General features: G+C 44.1%; 1 protein-coding gene across 4 annotated transcripts in view; it reads left to right on the top strand.

Moving 5' to 3' along the window:
* The window catches only part of Hs6st2 (heparan sulfate 6-O-sulfotransferase 2), a 283233-nt gene extending 259281 nt beyond the window's left edge, over positions 1–23952 (top strand). For all 4 annotated transcript variants that reach the window (XM_010614302.2, XM_010614299.2, XM_010614300.2 and 1 more), the window contains one exon: positions 22710–23952. In XM_010614302.2, the coding sequence (XP_010612604.1) occupies positions 22710–23595 (886 nt within the window). In that variant the 3' untranslated portion in view covers positions 23596–23952. The remainder of the gene's footprint in view (positions 1–22709) is intronic.
* The last annotated feature ends 783 nt before the right edge of the window (positions 23953–24735 follow it).

Raw genomic sequence — 24735 nt, 5'->3', positions numbered from 1 at the left:
GAAATGGCCTAATTCTGTAGTCTTCTACCCAGGACAGCAGACCAGTTTAGGCAAAGTGTTTTTTGAATAGAGTCATAAGCAAACCCCTTTCAGTGAAACTTACAGCTGCTTTGCAGAAAGGAGAAAAGTGGAGTGGTGCCCTCATACATTTAGAAATCATCACTTTTTTTTGCCAAACTTCATTACCACTCCCAAGAGCTGAAGCTTTCAGATTAATGATCCTCAACCCAAAGAGAAGGCATTGCCTGCTAAAAGAAAAAAAAAATCCCAGCTGTTTACTATTCTGCGTTCTTTGAGAATTAATATCAATAATACTTACTATTGCAACATTTTTCAAAATAAAGGATGGAGTTTTCTAATTGTCTAGGTAAAAAAAAAAAAATCCACGTTTAAATCCCCAGAGGTGAAACCTGAGTTTAAATCATTAACACCACAAATCTCTGATAATTGTGGAGTGCTTGCCAGCGCCTTAATCAGGATGGTATGTCTGAGTGGCCTGTTTTAATTTGATCACACTGATTAAGTTTCTGTAAGCTAATATATGTTGTATTTCCAATTCAATTAAATGAGAATCTCCTGCCATTATTAGATATTGCCAAAATGCCCTGATGGGTGAAGACTAGCCTTGGTATTTCCAATTGCTACTAACTTCCTCATTATATAATCTGTGTATTAAATGAAATCAATGAGAGCTCAAATTAAATTCAGTAAACTTTAAGGAGTAAATATGTTTTTCCCATACTTCTGGTATATTTTCACCTCGAGGTGCAGAGCACATTAGTTGGAACTCATTGATTACCTTTAATAATAAATTTTATAGGGCTCTCTCCCTTCATATACCAATTCTGAGAACAGTCTACTCTGTTCAAAGCACTGTAAACGTGGATGACGAATAGGTGTGCTCTCTATTATGTATGTATTATAGTTGTGCCTCTCTAGGATGTAGATAAGAACTATCTTATGCAAATGCAATTGCTTTGTAAATGTAAATGGCTATTGGATCATCAATCATCCTGGTGATAGAAAAAAACAGAACAATAGGGGGAGGTGTGAGAAAAACTGTCTAGGGACCGAAACGAAGGAAATTACTAAGTGGGAAAGGGTTGAAATCGATGGAGCCAGAGAACTTGGTGAAGGGGGCTGGGATGGAAAGAAAAGCTGGGGAGCTGCTGGGAGAGGCACATGGGAGCCGCTCTCTGGCTGGTGCCTGCACAACTCTCCCAGGCCTTGCTTTCTTGGGCTCCTGAGGACTATTACAAAGGAGAAATGGGCACAGTCAAAGTGGATTTGCAGCAGGGAGGAGTGAAAAGGAAAAACCTGACTGAATTAAGTGGGGCCGAAGCCCTATGGGTCTTTTGCCTATGCATAGTAGGTTTGGAGTCTCCAAAATAGCACCCAGAACGTATGAGACTTATCTGCAAATGGCCTCTGGCGCTCCCCTTCGGAGGAAGAGTGAATAGACCTACTGCTGCAAATTCCCAGGGCGGGTCTAGTTCCCTCCATTTCTGGGGCGGTAACAGGAGCCAGGCAGGCCCAGCAGGGTACATAGGAACCCTATGAGTGAGGGAGCCTCTGGAGTTGTCTCACTGTATATTTGGCCCTTTTTATGGAGTCTAGATTTCAAGACCTGCTATAAGCCAGCTGTGTGACTCATAGTAATAAAGCCCTCTAAATCAATGTGTAAGATATCTTGCAGATAAACAAAGGGAAAGGCTTTCTGGTTTTTGCCCTCCATTTTTTGATATCCTGCCTACTTCCAAAAGGAATTTGAAGTAACTTCTAACGTCATTCTTATTCGGGCCTAAGAACACTTAAGGACTACTTCTGAAAGTTGAGTCCATATAGACTATGTAAAGACAGAAGAATGGTTATATAGAGGGAAGGATACATCAGGGCTTCCTCACTTTAGACAAGAGGTCAGATCCAGAGCAGTGGTGCAGCCAGGGAAGTGTTTTAGGTACTGGTTCCATTCTTCCCTTGGGTGTCCTTGTGGACCCCATACCTGCCGGGCTCTGAGTTGCTTTCTAATAACATCTGTGCTGATAAATTTAAACTAGTGATTACTAGAGGCTTAATGCGTCAGTTACCCTAATGCTCACAAGGTCTCCTGTAATGGCTGGGGAGAGACTTGAGGCCAGAAATAATGCTGTTAAGAGCCAGTCCCAACCTGCACAGAGTATATACCCTAGTCACAGACCAAAAAGTGCTGCACATTGTCCAAATCCGAGGAAAGGAAACACGTGGGCCTAAGAGCATGTGGGCCTCAGAAGGAGAGAGAATAAAAAGAGCAAGATCATCCAGTTAGAGCCCTGTGCCAGCCGCGCTAGAGCTTCTCTGCAGTTCCCAAGCAAGCATTAAGGAGGAGGAGACAGAGCCCATGTGGGCGGGTTTGGATGGCCCTGGTAAGGAGGGAGAGCATCTCCATCTGCCTTTCTCAGGGGCCTCCTCCTCTAAGCCTCCTCCACGCTTTCTCGTGCCGTGCCTGCCTCCTCTCTGCTTTTCCAGCCTGCTTGCTTTTTCCCTCCTGGTGCCTTTTCAGTTCTCCCTTTCCATTCCTCACTGCCTGACTACCTTTTCTTCCCCTCTGGCTTCTCCATCCCCCCCTTACGTTCTCATGGGTCCTCTTTGCTCTCCCCTCACTGTCATGCTCCTTCAATCATAAACCAACTCAGCAGAAGTGCGGTACACAGGGGAGCAGTGGGACTGAGGATTTCTGTATATGAGTTCAAAGTTTAAGCCCCGTGGGGGTGGGGGTCAAAGGGATCATCAGCCTTCCCTGGAGAAATCACTTTTCTCCTCACGGCCCTGCTAGAGGGTCTGAGAGCCCTTGGGCAGCTGTGGCCTTTGCCGAACTGTGTCTTTGACCTCCATCTCCCCCACCCCTTTCCTCTTTAGCTTTAGCCTTGCCTGTCTGGCCTCTGTGCAACCGATGTGGGGAAGTCCACAGAGCAAAATTAGTAGCCGCCATGGTTTTAACTTGGGATAGGAGACCTTCTGAAAGACAAGAGAGTCTTCCTCCCAAAGGGATGGGACACTTCAGGAAGAATCTAAGTAGCATTTCTGATGAAGGAAGGATTTGCACATTTTCTTTTCAGCAAGGCAATGCAGATCATGAGCATTAGTTTTGCAACCACCCTGTTGGGGGTGTGAATCCCAGCTCTACCTCTTAGAAGCTAGCTGTGTGACCTGAGGAGAGCTACTCAACTTCTCTGTACCTCAGCCTCTTCGTCCACAAAATGAAGACAGTAATCCTAGCAGCTACCTCATAGTGTGCTTGGAATAATTAAATGAATTAATGCTTGTTACCCACTGAAGAACGTGGTTAGCATGTAGTAAAAAGTTATGTGCACTTGTGGTATTGATTATAGGTGTCTGCAGGACTTCTGTGAGGCTGTCTTAGGGGCCCTTCTCATTGCTGAGACACAGTACCCGACCCCCACAACTTAAAGGAGGAGAGGTTTATTTTGGCTCACAGTTTACACATGTTTTGGGCCGTACTGGGCTGGCTGCAGGGCGGGGTGGTATGGCAGAGGAATGTGGCAGAGGAGAAGCAGCTCATGGCATGGAAGGCAGGAGGCAGAGAGATCAAGGGAGGAAGAAAGGAGATAAACGCAGGACACGCCCCCAGTGACCCACCTCCTCCAATCAGGCTTCACCTCCCAAGACCCCATTTACCTATAAACTCATCAGTGGACTCATCCGCTGGTGGGTGTCATGCCCTCATAATCTAGTCTCCTCCCCACAGCCCCACCTATGAGCACCCGAGGTTTTGGAGGTCATACTTATAATCCATAAAACAGAGGCCTTTAAAGCTGCCTTGAGTCATGAGTCAGACTTACTCCTATGTTTTGAGCGAGTGCATTTTCCAGTATCTGAAGAAGCTGGCCCAGGCCTGAATAGGAATCGCCCTCAGCCATTTCCATTGTCAAGGACAGTGGCACTGGCACTTGTCTTCTGCCATGGACTGACACAGTTTACATATGCACTTCCCACGAGTCCCTGTGAATAAGGACCAAGGAAATACCTGTAATCTGGCCAAACCTGACCCCAAACAAGCACTCTCTCAATAAGGTCACAGAGGTAGGCCATGCCCTTGGCTAAATTGATTCCATTTATCACTTCAAAATCAGATGTTGGATGGTTCCAGGGATCTGGGCTTCCAGTATTATTTAACATTAAAAATTGCACCTGAGCTAGGCGTGGTGGCACAGGCCTGTAATCCCAGTACTTGGGAGGCTGAGGCAGGAGGATCGCTGTGAGTTCGAGACCAGCCTAGCCTGCATAGTAAATTCCAGGTCAGTCTCAACTACATAGTGAGACCCTGTCTCAAAAAAAATTTTTGCACCTGAAAAGAGGCAAAGAAATGCTTGAATATAAAAATATACAGCACAAGCCAGGCATGGTGTTGTATACCTGTAACCTCAACACTCTGGGAGGCTGAGGCAGGAGGATCAAAATTTGGAGCCCAGTCTGGGCCACTTAGCAAACAAAAAGGACTGGGTATGTAGCTCCATTGGAAGGGCCTGGGCTCAATTCCTATTAATACACACACACACACACACACACACACACACACACACACACGCACACACACACGACACAAATTTAAATGGTAGGAAGATGTACAACAATCTAATTTCACTTTTGTAAACCTTTGGCTTCTTGTGGTGCCTAATCTATACCTGCGCCTATGTGGCAACATGGAGTGTGGAATACAAACTCAGTTCTGGCAGTGAGGGAAAAATAGCTGCCATCTTTAGACCAGCACTGAACGGGAAGGAAGATGCGCTGAGGCATCACTGGATTTTAGAACCCAGCTCTTGGTCTGAATGGGGAGCAGCTCCCTGGCACCTCTGAGGTAGCACAGGAGCCCTGGGCAGAGGTCCTCTGAGCTAACGAATGTTTCCTTAAAGGATCCTGAAATGTGTGGGGGGCAACACATATTTTATCATAGTTATTCTGGCTCCGCGAGTGCAATGAAAATGTTAGCCTTGGCACATCAATCGTGTTTTACAGATGACTGTAATTTCCTGAATGTCAAAACTCCGAATTTTTCTACTAAGCAAACTTTTCAGTGGCAAAACAGATTGCCTCCATAATGTATCACTGTGGGCAGGAAAAATGAAATCTTTATGCACTGTATTATGAATCAATGAGGCACTGAGATTCTTGGAAGGGTGAGTGGACTCTGGAAAATGAAAAACTGCTGCTATTTCATGCCTACAAACTGCTTTTCGGGGAATGGAAGCTTCGGTAACATTCAGTGTGTGGGCCCCCGAAATATCAAATGCAAGTTGAAACCCGTTCCTGACTTTTGCAGCATTTGGAGGGGTGAGTGTTACTGTAAATATAGTGTGCCTCAGGCCACTGAACAAACCCTTGCCCAGACATGTGATTCCCTTTCCTTCTGGGCTATTGGCTCTATGTGGTTATTGCTAAAAGGTTCCTCAGAGAGCTGCACGTTGCATTAAGAGCAAAACAGCATTACCAGTGAAGAATTGTGGAATGTGCACCAGGTGTCTTACAGTTGTGCCAAGCAGTCTATGTGGGTCAGCCCATCGAAAAATCATGATGGGGAAATGTGTGCTTACAGAGGAGCAAACCGAGACTTAGCGGTTCACACAAGCAGGGGCTTACTTCCAGAACTTTCTGACTCCAAAGACACTTAGCTTCAAAGCCTTTATCAATGCATTATTCTTTCTATGAGATTCTGTCCTAGCAAGGACCCCGAGAAGAGAGGAATGGAGACAGAAAGAGGACCTGTCCTCTCTCCAAGATGTCTACAACCTTGAAAGGAACAGAAGACTGAGACAGGAGTTCCAAACTCAGATGAACAGGGTCCCCTTGGAGAAGTCTGGTAGCCCTTTCTGGAACTTCAGAGAAAGACATGTCTGCTTCAGCTTAGGGCTGGCATTAGGAACAAAGAAGCAGAAGCCAATGCTCTCCCTCATCAGTGAATTCAGCCAAGCAAGGACAGAAAGTCTTTGGAAAAAATAATCTAGAGCATGTAGAGTTTTTTCTTGTCATTATTCACTAACCAGCACAGCATAACTATTTATGGAATTTTAATTTTCATTAGGAGTAATCTAGAGATGATTTCCAAGTATAGAAGAGGATAGTTGTAGATGCAAATGTTACACCATGTTGTAGACTTGAGTCTACATGTAGGTTTGGGTACCTGAGGTGATCCTGGAACTCATTCCCTTGGGTTCCCTGCTCACTATTTGGATGGAGAGGTAGAGCAGGCAACACTGCTTCTGGAGCCACCAGTGTGAGCAAAGATACAATGAACTGTGAGCCATAGTTCAAATTCTTAGCATATGTGAGCAGTGATGGAATGAATATGCGTTCAAGCTAATAGCTTAATGACAAATGAGTCCACTAAAATCCGGTCCAATTTTCTCTGCAAAATCTTATGCTTAAATGCAGTTCAAATGTTATGTTTTGTCCTTCATGTCTTTGTTTTCACATGTATTTTTATAGCAGATATTCTTGACAGGTCTTCAGACCTAGTAAATTTCTAAGGTAACTAAGTACACCTTTGAAGTTCTCTGTATTGCTTCTTGCCTTCTCTTTCCTCAGAACTCAATACACAGCTCTATTCATGCCCCATGCACCCTTTTCTCTAGTTCACCTCATCCCTGCCCCAGTATGGAATCTGATTATTAAACCCATAGGATAGATATCTTAGAGATCACTTAGTTCTTCTTTATTTGATGAGTTTTAATAGCTTGTGATCCTCCACTCCCCGTTCCCATTTCTCTCTTCAACACACACACACGCACACACAAGAGACAGACAGATCCTTCAATCAAAGGGATAAACTTTGTATTTTGGCTTTCTGGCCACTCTGAGATGGGATTGCCAGCACCCCTGAAGTCGGGATACTATGCAAAGCTGGTGGTTCTAGTTACAAGGCTGGTTAGGGTGTTGCAGAAAGCTCTGTACTGTGTCGTGCAAAATTCCTTTCATTTTCAAATAAAATAAGCAAAGTGGCATGGGGCACAAAATGAGTCTGTATGTCTAGACATGGGTTTAAGTCATATGTAACTTTATCACTTACTAACTATTTGACCTTTCACCTCTTTGTGCACTAATGTCTATGTCTCTGAAACGGACTGGACCTGTCTCTTTTATAGGCTTGTCATGAGGATCTAATGGGAGAGAAAGCTAATGTGCCTTGTTAAAAGATCTTTGCCACAGAGAGCATTTTAGATGAAAGAGGATGTGATGGCTTCAAAAAAGTTCAGAATAATAGTTCTCTAACCCTTGAAAATGAACTGAGAATTAGAAATATTTCTGATTAAGACTCTCAGAGGTGACTTACTTAGCAACCGAACTGAACCTGGTACACTGAAGAGCAGCCACACCAGCCTGTCCAAAGTGTACCTGCCCATATTTCAACTGTCAACACATTCTTCCCACCACATACAAGGTGAAGGTCAATGTGTTTTTCTCATACACATTTCTAGTCACACCTTGACTCATGAATGTTAAATAGAAGGAAGTAGGATTAGGGAACAACGGGACTTCAAAAATAGCCCTAGGGAAATCAAGTCCTGTTTTTAACTTACTATATTCATGACTGGTTCATGATTCTGAAAAGGAAAAAAAGCTTGATCAAAACTGTCACCAAAGAGTCTCATTTTAAATTTCTTCGCTTGTGCGTGAGTGCGTGCGTGCGTGCGTGCGTGTGTGTGTGTGTGTGTGTGTGTGTGTGTGTGTGTGTGAAAAGAATGGAATTCAGTTCCTGTTGAAGCAACTTTTTGCCTGGGTATCATCACTAGTTCCCTACAGGCTATGATTTCAGGAAGGCTCCTTGCCCGGTAGTACTTGCCCCAGTGCTGTCTGAAATTCCACCTTAAGCGAAGAGGGTACCACACTGCCCCTTAGGGCTGACTCTTGAAAACAGAAATGTGCATTTGTGCTGCTCTATGCATGATACCTATATGAAAGCGGGCTTTCTAATCACGTTCTTTATATTTGAGCAGCCTAAACAGAGAGCCAGTGGGGAAAGGCAGGGTGAGGTATAGAAATAGGGATGGAGAATGTAGGAGAGTGAGGTGTTCTGTCTGCCGTAAAGGATGAAAGAAACAGCAACTAAAGGCATCAGTGAGGATAGGCTGGGAAAGAAGGGCCTTCTTCACCCTTCCAGGTGGTAAGTATAGAAGTCTTCCCAGGCTGGAGAAATGCCAACACTGGCACCTGAACAGCTGCAGCAGCCAGAGAGGAAGGGGTGATGTTAGGAGGGTGAGCCTGCATGGCATGAGGATGGTGCCCTTGTTTCTGATTGTTGGAAGAAAAAATTGACATACAAAGGGGTAGGAAAGGGCAAGAAGGAGCATTCTGGGCAATTTCAAGACCTTATGGTAGATGTTTCATCAGTTGCTCTGCGAATTTGGGTTCCTATAAAGTTCTGGGCTCTATGCTGAGAGATGGGAAAAATGCCACATAGTTTGACTCTTAAGGCTAACAGCCTGGTTAATGAGAGAAGTAGACTGTTGAGATGTCCATTTGGTGCTTACTTATGTTATGGCTTGTATCTAGATGTCCCTTCAAAGCCCCGTGTGGTCACAGGTAGAGCTTTATGGAAGTGACCCTAAAGACAGGTAGCCTAGGTAAGATACAAAGGACAGAAAGATTTGTAGATGGGGCTTGTCGCTTGCCACTTGCTTGTGCCTTGCTGCCTTTTGCTTGCTGTCTGCCATGGACTTTTTCTCCTCTGTGATGCCCCTTTGTCATACTACCTGCCTTGGAGCTAGCCAACTACTGACTATAATCTGTACAGACAGTTAGTTAAACAAACCTTTCCTCCTTTAACTTTGGTTGTCAGATATTTTGTCTTGGCAATGAGAAAAGTAAGGCACTGTGCAAGAGAGAGTAGTGAGAAAACACTGAATGAGAAGGTCGAAGATGTGGCTTCTGGTCCTAGGAGTTGAGTATTTGAGGCTTAACTTCCTTATCTGTAAAATGGGAGTGCTATATCTTGTCCTATACACTCTACTGGACTGGTGAAGGACTAAGGATAGAAGATACTTCTGATTGTTACCAACCTGCCCACCTGCCTCCTTTCCCCCTTCTCTTCCTGTTTCTCTTCCCTTTGCTTTCTCCCTCCCTCCTCTCCTTCCTTTTCCTAGGATCTGATATCCATGGATTTTCTTTGCTAGCCTTTCTTTAAAACCACTGTGGGAAGGGGAATGTCATCTAAAGTAGTTGTCTGTGACCTTAAATCCACCTTCCTGTGAGTCACTGTCTTTGTGAGTGAACTTCAGTTCCCTGGAGAAAGGCCAAATCAGGAGGGGAAACCCTGTAGGTGGGTTATCCATCACGTACATGAACATGATTTCCCATTGGCACATCTTCAGAATTAATGGTTAATGTAAAAGGTCAAGATTGGTGTTCCCTTCTGGAATTTGCCTTGAATTGGGATGCCAAGGTCACATACATCTCTAAGGGTGAGAATTGACCTTGATTCTTTCTGTATAGGATTCCAATCTCACAGTGGAGAATAAGTGAGCTTCTCTCAATCAGAGGGGATACCATTTCCTAAAAGTTGACTACTATGCAACAGTCACATTGAGCATTATGTACAAAAAAACTGAGCAGAGTTAGACACATGGTTTGGGATCCTGGCTTTTGGGAATCTAGATCTACTATAAACTGGCTACGTGACCCTAGATATGTCTCTATCCTTCATCTCTGGGCTTTGGTTCACGTTGGTATAGTGGTTGTCAGCCTGCCAAACATCTGAGCAAAATGTAGAAGATGGGTGGCTCCTATCGGTCTCCTTCTCAGGGACCTACCTTTAATCAGGTGACCAGCTTACATACGTACCACATGGCCCTGGCTGGACCAGAGAGTAACCTATAGTGCAGTGTGTACACAGGGTGTGGAATGCTTTTGGGCTCCCCCTTCAGGGAACCATTCCCCACTTTCACAAATAAAATGGCCTTGTACCTTTTCCATGAAATAATAAAGTCCCATTTTGTACAAGATAGAACTTGTACAAAGTGCCATTTTTTAAAAGAAAAAAATTCTCTATTCTGTCACAAATTGTGGAATATTTATGATGTAATGAAAGAAAATGGAACCACAGTATAACTTACATTTTACAAAGTGCATAATTATCAGATTTCGACCTACTCTTCCTATTCTCTCACATTTTGGATAGGTATAGAAGTGCTTTTGCTCTAGTATTGGGGGACATTACAGTGTGATGTTAAATTGTTGAAAGTGGAGAAAGGTGGTGAAAGCACTAACCCCAGACTTCCCAGGGCTTCACCAGAGGCCAGGGGAGACCTTCTTTTGCCTTAAAAAGGAAATGCAGCTTCCTGTATCTATGTTATGAAAATTAAGCCTCTGAGGCACAGAACTTTTGGTACTCTTGCACGCTTTCTGCATCAAGATAACCTGCCAAGTAATTTCTTCTGCTCAAACAAGATCCCTCTGGGTTCAGTGCCCCCTCCTGTACTCACACCAGGCTGGCATCATACTCTTCAGGTAGGGAGCTTTGATGGCAGATTCATCCACTGTTTTCTTATTCCCAGTATTACCATTGTAAAGGAACAAGGCTGTGCTCGTTACCATATATAATGCTGATTTCCACACACATGCAGCCCAGCCATGTTATTCAGTAATTCTGCCTTTTGTAGCCAGGATATCTGAAGAAAAACCCTCCCAGGGGAAAGGAGGCATGACCCCACCAGCCCCTGAAATTCTGAATGTCTGTGATTCTTTGCAGCTTAAATGGTCATGGAGGTCTGCTTCCCCCACAAAGCCAGGATTTGCACTTTATTTCTCTCGGCACCTTAAAACAATCTTAGAGCTTATTAAAATCAACCTAGGGGTTAAGAAGGGCCACCTTCATTTAGGGGGAAACTTTTCCCTTGTGCTGCTCTAGAAAATAGCACAATGCTGAGAGCAGGCATCTTCCTGACTGGATTTCCTCTAACGATTTGTTCACAACACACTCAAGGTGCTTGCCTCCCCGGCAGCGCATGCACAGCAGGCTCAAAATTGCCTCAAATAGTATTTATGGAGTGCCTACCATGTGAAAAATCCCCATTACTTGATTTCTTGTGTCTGTGAAAGTCTCTGAAGAAACGATTCCATGTGTCTCTGTGCTTCACGCAGTCTGGGGATGGCACAGAGCTGGCTATCTGGTGTCCACATCTGTGGAATGGGATGCTTGGGCTATGATGGCTGCCAGCTGCACACCTACTGCTAGGCCCTGTGTCTCTGAAATGCTCAAATCCCATTGGTAAGGCCTGTAAGAGGCTCTGAAAACCTACAGGGTTAGACCCTTATTCCACATCCTGGCCTATGCAGCTGCCTCCTACCTCACATTTCCTGTTCCCACCAGGACAGTCACGCTCCTGGCCTGGGGGCCTCCTGAGCCGGGGCACATGCCCAAGTGAGAGTGGGTAACCAGTGAATGAGGGCACATAAGCTAGTGACATGGACACACCTGGAAATGCAGCTGCAAAGACCAAATGGGGCATCCAGCAGGGCAGGAGCAAGAGTCGGGGCTCCGGAGTCAGACTTGCCGACGGTCCCTAAACAGCTCTGTGGTCTTAGCAAGGTTGAGTAACACCCTTTTGCTGAATATACCTATCTGTATTACGATAATGGCAGTAATAGTAACTAATATTTGTTGAGGGTTATGTTCTAGGCATGTTTCTAAGAAACTTCTACATAGTACCTCTTTTTTTTTCTTTCTAATGATCCCTGATATTTTCCACATTCTAAATGGGAAAAGCAGAAGCACAGAGAGGTTAAGTTTATTTGTCCAATATGACAAAGCTGGTAACAACCAGAGCCGGAATTTGAACCCAGGCATTCTGGCTGTAGAAGAGCACTGTCCAACAGAAATACAAAGCAAGTCACATAGGTAATTTTAATCTCCTGCTGATTAATTTAAATGACATTTTGTTTAACCAGTATACCCCAAATGCTACCATTTTAACACATCATCAGTGCAAATAATTAATTAATGAGCTATTTTGTCTGCATGTCTTGAAAATCTAGTATGCTTAAAAGCACTTAAAGTGCTTCCCGGATGGGGGAGGGTGGAAGAGGATTGAAAATAATGAAGATATGATATATTTGTTCCAATTTCTCAACAAATATAAATATTATGTACAGCAAAAGTATACCAATAAAAAAAGCACTTCTCAGTTGGGACCAGTCATATTTCAGTTGCTCACTAGCCACACATGGCTGGTGGCCACCGTGCTGGACAGAGCAGCTCCAGAACCTATGCCCTGTTCATTACATGCACAGAGGCTCCAAGGAAGGCACCAGCACTTATTGAAAAGGTTTTCCGAGAAAGCTGCCGGCACCTGTTAAGTCATGTCATTTGTTAGTGTCCTCTCTGTCGCGCTGTTTGCCTATGTTGGATTGCCTCTGCCTTCACCACCATAGCTGCACACACTTAACCAGATCCTTCCTATTCTCTGCGGCAATGCCACCTGTTCCTCCTCCAGGAAGCCTTCCTTGATGGCCACAGCACACAGCAAACCCTGACTTAGTTTCCACTTAGCCTCTGGGTGGCACAGTTAATGCTTAACTACTGTGTGTTCTGCCTTTACCCTCTTCTCTCACTCATCTCTCCATCTAAATTCAGTTCTTTGGAAGTAGGTGCCATTTACATACAGCTTCATCACCATGACTACAGCTCCAATTATGGCAACTTCTAGGCCACTCAAATTTAATTCGTTGATCAGGAATCCATTCAGCAGTTGTTTTCAACCCAAGGCCAAGGATCTTGCCTCCAGAGCTGAAAAGACACTAGGTCCGCTCCTTGCACATGCCCTTTCCCTAATTGAATGTCACAAAAGTACAGTTTTATGGCTCTCTAGTGGTGATCATGGAGTGTTTATAGTGGATGAACTAGCCAATAAAAAGGCAGGGAAGAAGCAATGGGTTCCAAAGTCAAGAGATACTAGAAAGCTGGGTGTGGTGCCCCTAATCCCAGCTATTCAGGAGGCAGAGATGGAGGGATCTCAAGTGTAAGGCAAGTCCTAGAAAATTATCAAGACTGTGCGTGTGTGTGTGTGTGTGTGTGTGTGTGTGTGTGTGTGGGAGAGAGAGAGAGAGAGAGAGAGAGAGAGAGAGAGAGAGAAGAGAGAAGAGAGGTCATCCAAAGAGCAAGGGAACAAGACATTAATCATGGCAGCCAGTGGGGTCACTTAAACATTTCCCGACCTCCCCCTATCCCCTGAGGTGTGGAACTCACCATTCTACCTCTCCCTGGCCTACTCTTGTTTCAGTGTTAGAAGGATGAAGACAGCCAACCCCTAACCCTGGCTGCTACAGATGCCCCCCTCAGGAGATAGCAGTTACAGGGGATGTCACATAGAAGAGAGGAGTCTCCAGAGAGGAAGTGAGGACAATTTATATCCCTTCATGGGGGCCGGGCTACCTAAGTCCCTGCCACCTCAAAAGCACCCTGATGGGAGACTCACAAAACAATTTCAGGATTCCAAAAATGTGGGGAGGTAAGAGTAAGCTGCAGAACATTTCATGATGAGAAGCTATTGAGTAGATTCTAGGTAAAGGTTAGTGACTATGAGTCATAAAGCTTGGAATTTCACATCTTGTTAAAGAACTCAGCTTCTTCTTTGTTTGCAGAAACCCATAAATTTATGTACTTTGGAACCTACTGGGCTTTGGGAAGCAGGAGAGTGATTTCTTTTCAAAAGAAGTAAATATCACCATGACTGCTTTTGTGAAAATTCCACCTTGAATTTGAATTTAGAGGCATTAGAAGTCTTTTTTGTCCATGAAGAAAAAAAAGCACATCATTTTCCTGCTTTATAAGAGAAAGAAAAGAATGGCACCAAGAAAATCCTTTTGTTTAAGAAAAGCTGATTTGTGCTTCATTGTGTTCCCAAAGTACACAGATAGGTGAATTTTTAGCTAATCAGAGAGAGAAAGAATCAGTTTATTAAGGTGTTACTTTTGTGGCTGGGCATGGTGGCCCGCTTCTTGTAATCCCTGCACTCTGGGAGATGGAGGCAGAAGGATTGCAAGTCTTGAGTGCAGTCTGAGCAACGTAGAGAGACCCTGCCTCAAAGTTAAAAAAACAAACAAACAAAAAAAAAAAACAGACTGGGGATGTAGCTCAATGTGGAGGCTGAGTTCAATTCCCAGTACTGCAAAAAAAAAAAAAAATTAAAAGAGTGGAATAGCACAAACCAACACAGTATAGCCTACTATACACTGAGGCTATATTATCATCTGTGGGACCACTATTGTATACGTGGCCCATATTTGACAGATATATAGCATATGACAGTAGTTTGTTTGGTGAATGTGAGCCCCTCAGGTTCTTGGAGTTGTTGTGTCCAGTAGGTGCTCTGCCTGGAATAAGTTGTGCCTTCCTCAGGAGGTGCGTCAGTCCCTTGAATGAACCAGTGAAAGTCTTGATTGTCCTGTAGATCAGTGGGCTACTGAGGATTAGTCCTGCTCCCTATCTCCCCCCGAGTTTCCCTGGAAATCTGGCTAAGTCATGAGCTCGGGCCTTTAAGTTGGAGAGGTAAAGGAGAGAGGTTCCGTGTCCAGATCATTTAGGTCTTTCCAGTACTAAGAAGACAGTCGCATGAAATCATGATTGTCATCACTGCTCCATGGAGCCTATCTACAGATGTGATGGCTCACCATTCTCACTAAAGCAATGGGCACTAAGCCACAAGACTGTTGTGTCGAATGTACTGCAAGCAACACATCTAAATGAGTGTCCACCCACTGCAAGGTAGTCCCCGCAAGACGCTCCCCACTTGTTTTATGAAGCTGCTGCTACTGCTGATCACAACGTGGAACTCTTCTTTGGGGACTGCCAATATAGGAATCCCACAAGAAAATCAGTTAAAACAGCAGCTCCAGGGCAGGAGGGATCCAGTTCCATTAAAGGCATGTTTGCCTTTGATTCAATTGGCAATGCTTTTATTTAATCTGTGCTTACATATTAATGCTGTTTGATCAGAAAGCCATCCTCCTCCTTTTGGTCAAGTTATTTACATGCAACGGGCAGATCTGTGCGGTTGGTTGAAACATTATTAGCTGAGGGCAGAGACCAGACCTTCAACAATAATGACTTAACGACATACATAAGCCCCACTATCAGCAGAGTTTTCTTAGCACTGCCAACCATGCTTCTTATTTTTCTACTACTCATCCTTACTCCAAGAACAAGATGTATGTGCAAAGGCTGAACTTTAAAAAAACATACAAACTAAGCTACAGGTATAACAAAGTGTTTACTCTTATTGATTTGGGTTAGGAACGTGTTTCCTTTCATAAATGAACTTTTTATTGATCACTCCTGTGACCTTAACTGCTGTTGAGTCTGCTGGTCTTCTTCCATCAAAAAAATGGTTTTGATATTTATTTCCCCTTTGAGTAGTGCAGGGAAAACCGTATCATGGCCTTTTGTGAACCAGTGGCCTCAAAGGCAAGTAAATATTTACAGCACGATCCTCAGAACTTTGTTCAGGCCAAGTTCCCTGGACTGGTCCTCACCAGAAAGGGGATCCCCAGGGTTTCTCCTAGGAACACAAGGAGGAGCTTGGGCCTGCTCTTCCGGGCTCACTTGGTTTGGGTGCCTCTAGGATCTCTGAAAAGCTTCTGATCTCTGAAACCACATGCCTTTGCAATGGTTCTCACACTACTGTGTGTGTGTGTGTGTGTGTGTGTGTGTGTCTGTGCACCTGCACATCACAATTTTTAACAGGGTTGGTGAAAACGGAGCACCAAGCCTCCTAGCGCCTGAGTTTCTGGTTCAGTAGGTGGAGCCAGGCACGCACGTTTCTAACAAGTTCCTCCATGATGTTGATGCTGCTGGTTCTGAGGCCATACTTCAAAACAATTCCTTTCATTTCTTCTTACAGCCAGAAGTCCTGGGTTTGTGTCCCAGACTTTGGTGGAAAGAATACAGTTTCTAGATTCAGGGAGAACTAGATTCCATTTGAAACACATTTACTTTAACTTGAGACGTGACCCTGTGTGAGACCATCTCCTCTGCATCTCATTTTCTTCACCCTCTTAATGGAAATAATAGGACGATCCATAAGATTGTGGGAATCAGTGTGGAAACGCCAAGCACATAGTGCCCCCAGCTCCTTGCAACTCAGTTGCTAGGAGAAGGTGCCCCCTCTTGGCAAACAAATGTTTTCCCTTTCCAAGAGTTAGTGAATTCTTTGGGGCCTGGTTGAATGTGTCATCCTAAGTAATTAACGGACACGAAAACAGGGTCTACTAAAAAATATACACCTTCAGCCCAAAAATACTCCTTGAAGTTAGATTGATTCTCAAGGGCTAATGGAAACTTGTGACTTGTTGGTAAATCTTTCCCTCTCCTTCTGGGCCACAATTTCCTCACCTAGAAAGTGCTGGCTTTGTCCTTATACTGTGTGCAAGGCTGATTTGCTGTCTCAAAGATTTCTTCTTGCTCTGACAAGGCTAGAATTCTGTGATTTAGAGCTCAGGTATTTATTTCTGAATGGTCTCTTAAAGTAAGGATGAAAAATATGGCTCTCGTACTTATCCATTTACTTATTTTTTAATACTCTTAAATGTTTCAGCCTTCTTTTAAACTGGACTGCGGCACAATGAGGTACAGGAACTAAAAAATAACTGGATCTTCATAAAATGTTCCATTTCAGGGATAAAATATTACATCTGTTATTTTATAGTGACATCTAGTGGCTTTTCCTTATCAAAGAATAAGATATGAATCTATTGCCTATCCTAAACTCTCTGTATTGCATCTATTCAATAATCTTTTATTAATCCCTTACTTTATGTTAGACAAGGGGCCAAGCCAAGAGAAGCTTACACTGATAAACGATGCATGGTCCCCACACCCCCAGAGCTCATGGACCAGTGGGGGAATATTACGATAAACTTCACAACAGGAGAATGCCAGGGTAGTTGGTGCAGAGAAGGGGCAGTTTACTTCATCCAGGAAAACAGAGGAAGGTTTCATGGAAGAGACAATCATTTAGTGAAGTTTTGAAGTAGTTTCCCAGGTTACCTATAGAGAAGAAAGAGAGGCCATTCCAGAGTTAGCTGAGACTTGTAGGTGTGAAGCAAGTTCCCTGTGCACTAGTTACCAACTCAAGACACAGGCCCCAAGGTAGTGAAGAGAATTTATTGTTTACAGATAGGCAGCAAGGGAGAAAAGCAGCCTGGTATCCATTGTGAACCGGTCCTCTGAGGCTCAAGAAAATGCCTGAGGCTGATAGAGTCCCAGCTGTGCAGACCCCACAGGCCCCACAGCTGAGGACTCCCTGTGCAGTGTGGGAAAGGCAGCCCTGGGCAATAAGCCTCACTGGGAAAAGCTTTGAAGGACCTTGTGCTTCTTGGTTAGAGAGAAATAAGGCCTAGGCTGTCCCAGGCAGTTGCTCTCTTAACGCCAGATGTTAAGACAGTCCCTCCCCACTTCTGAAGGACAGGACCAAGGCCCAGGCTATATCAAGCAATTCCTTACACTCCCCGGATACTGCATTCCTAGCACATTCTACAATTATTCTTAAAGGCTGCCAGAAAGAAAGCAGGGCAAACTGGTTCAACTCAAGGCTTCCTGGAAACCTGCTCTGCAGTAGAAAGTGGCAAAACTTTCACTGTGTTGTGCCCGTATAGGCACCATGGGCACATGGATTCACTGAGATATTGGTCATTAAATTAACCCAGGTGTCTGATGGAGAGACCTGATCCCCACTATAAGATGTGAAACCTAGTTACTCTAATGAGGTGCCATGTTTGGTCACTAGATAATCCTGTCCAATTACTACTGAGTGAAACAGCCTGCCTATGATTTTCCTGCAGTTTCACTTGCCTTGATCATTCAAAATTTAAATCAGTCCATAGCAGCCTGAAGGGAGATTTCTAGCAACCTCCATGTTCTTGCCTGCATCATATTCTGTGTTGATCAATGCCTGGCTACAGGAATTGCCAACAAAAAGAAGAAAGCATGGTGAAGATATTGGGGGATATAGTCAGAGTCCAAATGCACTTTGACAGGCTCATACTTCCTTTAACAAAGAAAAATTGGCAAGGCCACAAATAACTTACATCAGCCCAGGACAATGTGGATTTTGGTTTCAGAATTCCACATATGTGAGAAAATGAAATGGTTTCCTTTAGCGGACATCAGTGGTGTGGTGTGGCTGCCTGAGAGGGCCATGGGATTCGAGGCCACGTGAAGATGAATGGTGTCAAGATGGGGCCGATGATGATACACGGTCCCTGCTTGTATCATATCTGATCACATCTGGAGGGCCATGTTGTAGGAAAATGGCTATGTATGGAGCCATAAAGCAGGAAGGGAGGGACCGGGAAGCAGCCTACAGAATGGTGGAAAACCATAGTTAGCATAAAACGGAGAAGCCCGGGGGACACATCCATGCTGCCTTCAGATATCCAGAGCTACACAAGTAGAGTTCAAAACACATCCCTAAGTAGGCCCTCGTGGTCTGGAAATACCAGTTTTTGCTGGCCACGCCTTATCTTTACCTTCAGCCCAGCCTGCTCTCGGAGCGTTCCTCTGACTTTCCACTTATGGCTGTGCCACAGGCACTACAAACCTTCCTCCAGAAACCTTGGAAGCATCCTGGACTTCTCCCTCCCCATTCATTTTGTCACTAAATCTGGTTCATTTTACCCCCTCAACGTTTCTCTAGTCAGCCCCACCTCTTAATTAATGTCCCTAATTCCATCTCCACTCCTTGTACATAATGTCCTTTCCTCATCGTGTTGCTCCCCTGCCTAAAACCCTTTAAAACCTTCTCCTTTTTGGGTGGGGATTCAGCTCAGTGTTTCTGGCACCTATTTCATAAGAGCAAGGACCCGAGTTTGATCCCTTGTACCCCCCCCAAATCTCCGTTTTGCCTGATTAATTCATTTTAAATTTCACTTTTAATTGATACAAGTTACATAATTGTACATACTTATACATATCACGGTAATTTGACCCATATATATATGAATTCTTTAATGTAGCCTTTGAGGCCTTGTGCAACCAGGCCCTGGATTATGTGTCCCTCCTCAGTTCCCCAAGGGATCCTTAACGCTGTTCTCTCCCATGTTTACAGTGGGCTGGCTGTCACCTCAGTGCCTTTGCTCATGCTGCTCCTTCTGTCTCAGATGCACTACTCTCTTTTTTCCTTCAAAACAAAGCTACTCAATGTCTTCACCTATCTTTTGGCCAGGGCTAGACGAAAGACCTGTGCGATGGAGTTTCGTCACACTCTGAATTTGCACCACCTGTTGCCGGCACATTGCAGTGCACCACTGCCCTTAGGTTTCCGTGTTTTAGGCCCATCTCAGCACCAGCAGGCACACAGTAGATGCTGAGGGGCAGCAAGTCCTAAGCTGCACCAACCTTGCTGGATCTGGAAGAATGGTGCCTCTATTTCTGTCTCTGGTGCCCCCCAATCCAGCTATGCTCCTGTCATATTGGGCTTTCGAATCCTGTGTTGCTCTGATATCTTCTTGCAGGCCTCTTCCTTCAGAGTAAGGGTCCTATATCCTATAAAACTTCAAGGTGTTGTCTTACCTGCCTGCCCGCTCAAACACTCCAGTGGGATTCCCGAAGGCCCTGGACACTGGACTTCCCCTCTGCACATCTTCCTTCCACCCATGGGGTCATGTTTCCCAGCAGCATCAAGACTTCCCAGGTGGGGTAGTATGGGCCTGTGAGACTATTTTCCCTAGAAGGAAGTGGCTTTTAAAGCTCATGAATGTCCAGAAGTACTGTCACCTGAGACTAGGTAGCTGTTATCACCAGGGCTCTGTGTGTGTGTGTGTGCGTGTGTGTGTTGTGTGCGTATGTACAACTGAGATTGTCCTTGTCACCTATAGCCACTTGGCAGCCTGAAGGTTGAAGGTGTACTGGATCATACAGCCCTAACATGAGGGATGACTACCAGTGTCTGCCTGTCTCCCTGTGTTGCTTGCCTCCTTCCACTCCTACTTTTGATATTCATTCATTTTTTCAGTACATATTTGTCAAACCCTGAGCAGCTTCACTGTGGAACCTGGCCATACCAGTACATGTTTGTAAGCCTAATGCATACAAAACACTGACTCTGACACTCACAGGTGAGTAGGATCTGACTGGTCGGTCAGAAAGGCAAGGATGAAATTTTGGGAGTCTCAGACTTGCACTGTAGCACTCCGAGATTTACCAGAAGATGTCGCTGTAGACTTAAATCACTCAAATAAATGAGGGCAGGAGGCCCATCAGCTAAGCCTGAAGGTGACTCAATTACGGAAGTTTCAATCACCCAACAGCCTCCCATTACAATGCATGCCTGGAAAAGCTAGTTAAAAGTTTAATCCAAATGTGTCACTGGACTAAATAAATTTCTTTTTCCCAAATAATTAGACGCATTGCCACTAAACTATTTCCTCATGCCTAGCATACATGCTTGATAAATATGTACGAAATGACTTAATGAATGAATAATGGATAAATGAATGAATACCAAAATTAGCAGTGGGAGGAGGGAGTCCATGGGTACAGTAGCCATCTTCATTGTGAAAAGCTACGGGGGAATGAGAGCTGGTACTCTATAGCAGGGAGTCTTCACAGAGATGAATTTTAGTAACACCAGAAAGGTCAAGTCCTAGAAGTACAGAGATAAATTAAGGTATTCTTGGCATTCTCTTCATCCATTCTCCCAGACTACTCTGTGTCCAGCGTTTGTTTATTCTAAAAAACGTGTAAAGGGTTTTTTTTTAAATATCACATTCCTATTATTTTTGCAACACACTTGGGGTATCACGCAGAGTTTTGTGTGTGTGTGTGTGTGTGTGTGTGTGTGTGTGTGTTAATACATGTCCCCAGCTCTCTCCTTCCTCTTCCCCAGAATAGTTCATTAAATAAGCAGTTAAAGGAGTAGCTGAGATTCTGCTACGTTCCAGGTATGAAGGCAAAAGATACAAACTGGAAGAGGTGGGAAGAGGGCCGTAGAAATATAAGATGAAGACCTAGTTCTAGAAAACAGAGTTTAAGTGGAGATGCAAACGAGTAATTTTGACTCCATATGGAAAATGTTTTAGCAAAGACTAAGTATGGAAGCACTATGGCAACAGAGGGAAACATGGCCACAGCAGCAGGGGAAAGGGATATTTTTCAAAGGAGAGATGGCACTCCGACTGAGACTGGAAGGATGAATAGAATTGTCCAGTCAAAGAAGGAAGCCTGTGCCAGGTAGAAGAAATGTCATGCACGGGGTCGAGGCATAGAGGATAGATCACAGGAGGCTTGAGATGTTGCAAACCAAAGAACTGGGAGAAATGTTCCACAGTCAGCCGGGTGACTAAGAAAGTTCCCTCTGGCTCCCTATGTGCACATAGAGAACCATCCACCAGCCTGTCAGATGGGGACAGATAAACCACAAAAGCTGAAGCCATTCCCCAAGTTTCCTTTAAGAAACGAAATGCTAAGATTCAGTGCTTACCGCTGTTTTCCTTTCACAGTATGTCCTTCAGTGACCTCATCCTTCATTTTCTGCACCTGAGCAGAAATTCATTTCTCATGAAAAGCACAACCACAGGGTCTTTTTTTCTCATGGACTAAACCCAGTCATACACTTTGAGATTTCTGGGGTGTGGCATGTACGTACACTCCCTAAGTATGAGTGCGAGTATGCCAGCGTGTGGCCTGCATGTTTGCTAGTCTACTATTTGAGCAAAGAATTTTACCTGTTTGCAGATCAAAAGGAAAGATAATCACACAGCAAAGGCCCCACAGTTACTGGCATCCTCAGGTCCTTTCAGTGAGTAAAGAAAAGGGACATAGGAGCCAGGGGTTTAGCTCAGAGGTTCCATTGCCTACTTGGCAAGCATAAGGACCCGAGTTCGATCCACGGTACAAAAAAAAAAAAGCAAAGTGAAAAGGGATATTTTGAAGGCGGAGACTTAACTTTCCTATCCTGGAAAATTGCCGTGGGAGCAAAGGTTGACACTAAGGTACTTGTCTGCGTACATGCCCATTGGCAGCTACCATGTGTATTTCAGTCTGTGACTACCAGTGTTCATCTCTGGAAGCCTAGGGCTGCTCTGCCCGTCTCTGCATTCCATTTCCATAATGTGTGAGCTGTGATATTGTGACAACACCCAGGACCAAGAGCATCATATCAGACACTCCTTCATGCAATTTTGGTTTTTTAATAAGATTTCCAGATTAGAATGGATACTCGGAAATATTTAACAAGAAAGATTAGAATTTGAGCTCTTGTATCAATTTTCCAGTTCATATCAATAAATTATTGGCTTTCATGGAGTCTCCATTTCATAATCGGTTAATGGAGGTTTAGGGTGGAGGGTGTGAAATAAAATGGTTGCCTTCTGAGCCACTAACCTCATTGAGATTTTGCCATTGCTTGGCGAGGGACAACAAAAAGGGAGGAGAAAACAGGAGTGAAGAACGACAAGGTCAAAGTCTTGAGTCGATGACTTTTTTGTTTACCTATTTTAGTTACAGTGTCAGCAAGTTGGGTGGAGGATTTAGCAATCTGGTCAAGCCAGTGGGATTTAGAGAGGGGACTGAAGCACAATTTACATGACAGATGCCACTGGGTCCTTGTCATTCCCCTTTTGCCTTCTTTACTGGCCAGCAAACATCACATTTGCCGCACACCTCCCTGTCTCTATTCTGTCACCCACGTCTCTGACTCCTGGTCCTTGTGCTTTATCCGTAGGAATTTCCACTACATCACCATCCTCCGAGACCCAGTGTCCCGGTACTTGAGTGAGTGGAGGCATGTCCAGAGAGGGGCGACCTGGAAAGCATCCCTGCATGTCTGTGACGGAAGGCCCCCAACCTCCGAGGAGCTGCCTAGCTGCTATCCTGGCGATGACTGGTCTGGCTGCCCCCTGAAAGAGTTCATGGACTGTCCCTATAACCTGGCCAACAACCGCCAGGTGCGCATGCTCTCCGACCTGACCCTAGTAGGCTGCTACAACCTCTCTGTCATGCCTGAAAAGCAGCGAAACAAGGTCCTTCTGGAAAGCGCCAAGTCAAACCTGAAGCATATGGCTTTCTTTGGCCTCACTGAGTTTCAGCGGAAGACCCAATATCTGTTTGAGAAGACCTTCAACATGAACTTTATCTCGCCGTTTACCCAATACAATACCACTAGAGCCTCTAGTGTAGAGATCAATGAGGAAGTCCAAAAACGTATTGAGAGATTGAATTTTCTGGATATGGAGCTGTACACCTATGCAAAAGATCTCTTTTTGCAAAGGTATCAGTTTATGAGGCAGAAAGAGCATCAGGAGGCCAGGAGGAAGCGTCAGGAGCAGCGCAAATTTCTGAAGGGAAGGTTCCTTCAGACCCATTTCCAGGGCCAGAGCCGAGGTCAGAGTCAGAATCCGACTCAGAATCAGAGTCAGAACCCAAATTTCAATGCAAATCAGAATCTGACTCAGAATCTGATTCCAAATCTGACTCAGAACTCGAGTCAGGATTTGAGCCACAAGGGGAACCGGTCCAACCAGAAACGGAACCCAGGCCAGGAGCAGAATGATAGCAACAGCAGCAATGGCACCAATGACTACATAGGCAGCGTAGAGAAATGGCGTTAAGTGGCTGAGAAGCTTGTGCTCACTTCTCCCAAAGCGCCACCCAAAACAAGGCATATCTTAGATAAAAGCGTCCCAACACATCCTGCTTCCTTCAGTTTGGAAGTTTAAAAAAGTTTAGATGTTGCCTTTACAGTTGCCTTTCAGTGAAATGTTACACTGTGCGTGGGTGAAACAAATCTCAATATGTAATTAAATTGTCTTTTTCTTTTTTTTGGTTGGACTATTTATGAAATCCAAAAGCCAAACCAGACTCAAATTGCTGTTTAGATATTTTAAGAAGTTCTTAAATTAGGAATGGAGACAAAATGAAAATATAGAATGTGACCATTTAGCTTATGGCTGAGAGATGTGGACTTTAAAAGATGTACGATACACTGTTCAAACCCAATCTTGGAAGCACAGTTTTTCCCCCTGGCTAAACATAGTGTAAACATCAAATGAAACACAAAACTTTTCATTTTCTTCTGATTTTAACAAGGGATCTATTCAAACACAACATCAACTGATGATACATTTTACCAAACTATAGACAGTGAAGAATTCCTCTCCTCACCATGGGCGATTTTGTGTAAAAATATTTGCTTTTGAAGTAGAACAGGGCTCATGTAATTTAAGAGATCTTTAAAATTTAAAACTTTTTCTACCTTCTACTGTTTAAAGGTTTTAAACAGGGTCTAACTCATACTAAACAAAGCATATTTTTTCCAAATGAAATACCACTGTTAAGATCTAGTTTTCAGATGCTTTCAGAGCACTGTAATTTCAATAATTCTGAAATCTTTTTGGCGCTGCTTCTCATTCATTTTAAGGCTTCTCGGAGTTGTGCTCACTCCAAATGAACCCATGTGTAAAATCTTTATCTAAATGGTGTGTTGCTGAATTTATTGTGATAAATAATCCTGGATTAAAGTCAGGACTCTCTTTCTATAGAATCATCTTATCAATGTTTGTGTAGTGAGGTCCCTATCAAGAAATTCTTGAACAGGATAATTGTGTCTACAAATATTGCTGAAGTTATTCTTGATCAGGTAGAATCAAGCCTGAATGTGAACTGTTATTTACTTTTCGTACATCTTTGTTGTAATGTTTCCAGTTTGAATAGCTATTTCTAGTCCACTAGATCTTTGTGTATGTGTCTGT

This window comes from Fukomys damarensis, unplaced genomic scaffold (genome assembly GCF_012274545.1).
Source record: "Fukomys damarensis isolate Sample0158 unplaced genomic scaffold, DMR_v1.0_HiC HiC_scaffold_39, whole genome shotgun sequence".
NCBI lineage: Eukaryota > Metazoa > Chordata > Mammalia > Rodentia > Bathyergidae > Fukomys > Fukomys damarensis.
Note: the sequence above shows the minus strand (reverse complement) of the source record. Positions and strands in the feature narration are given on the sequence as shown.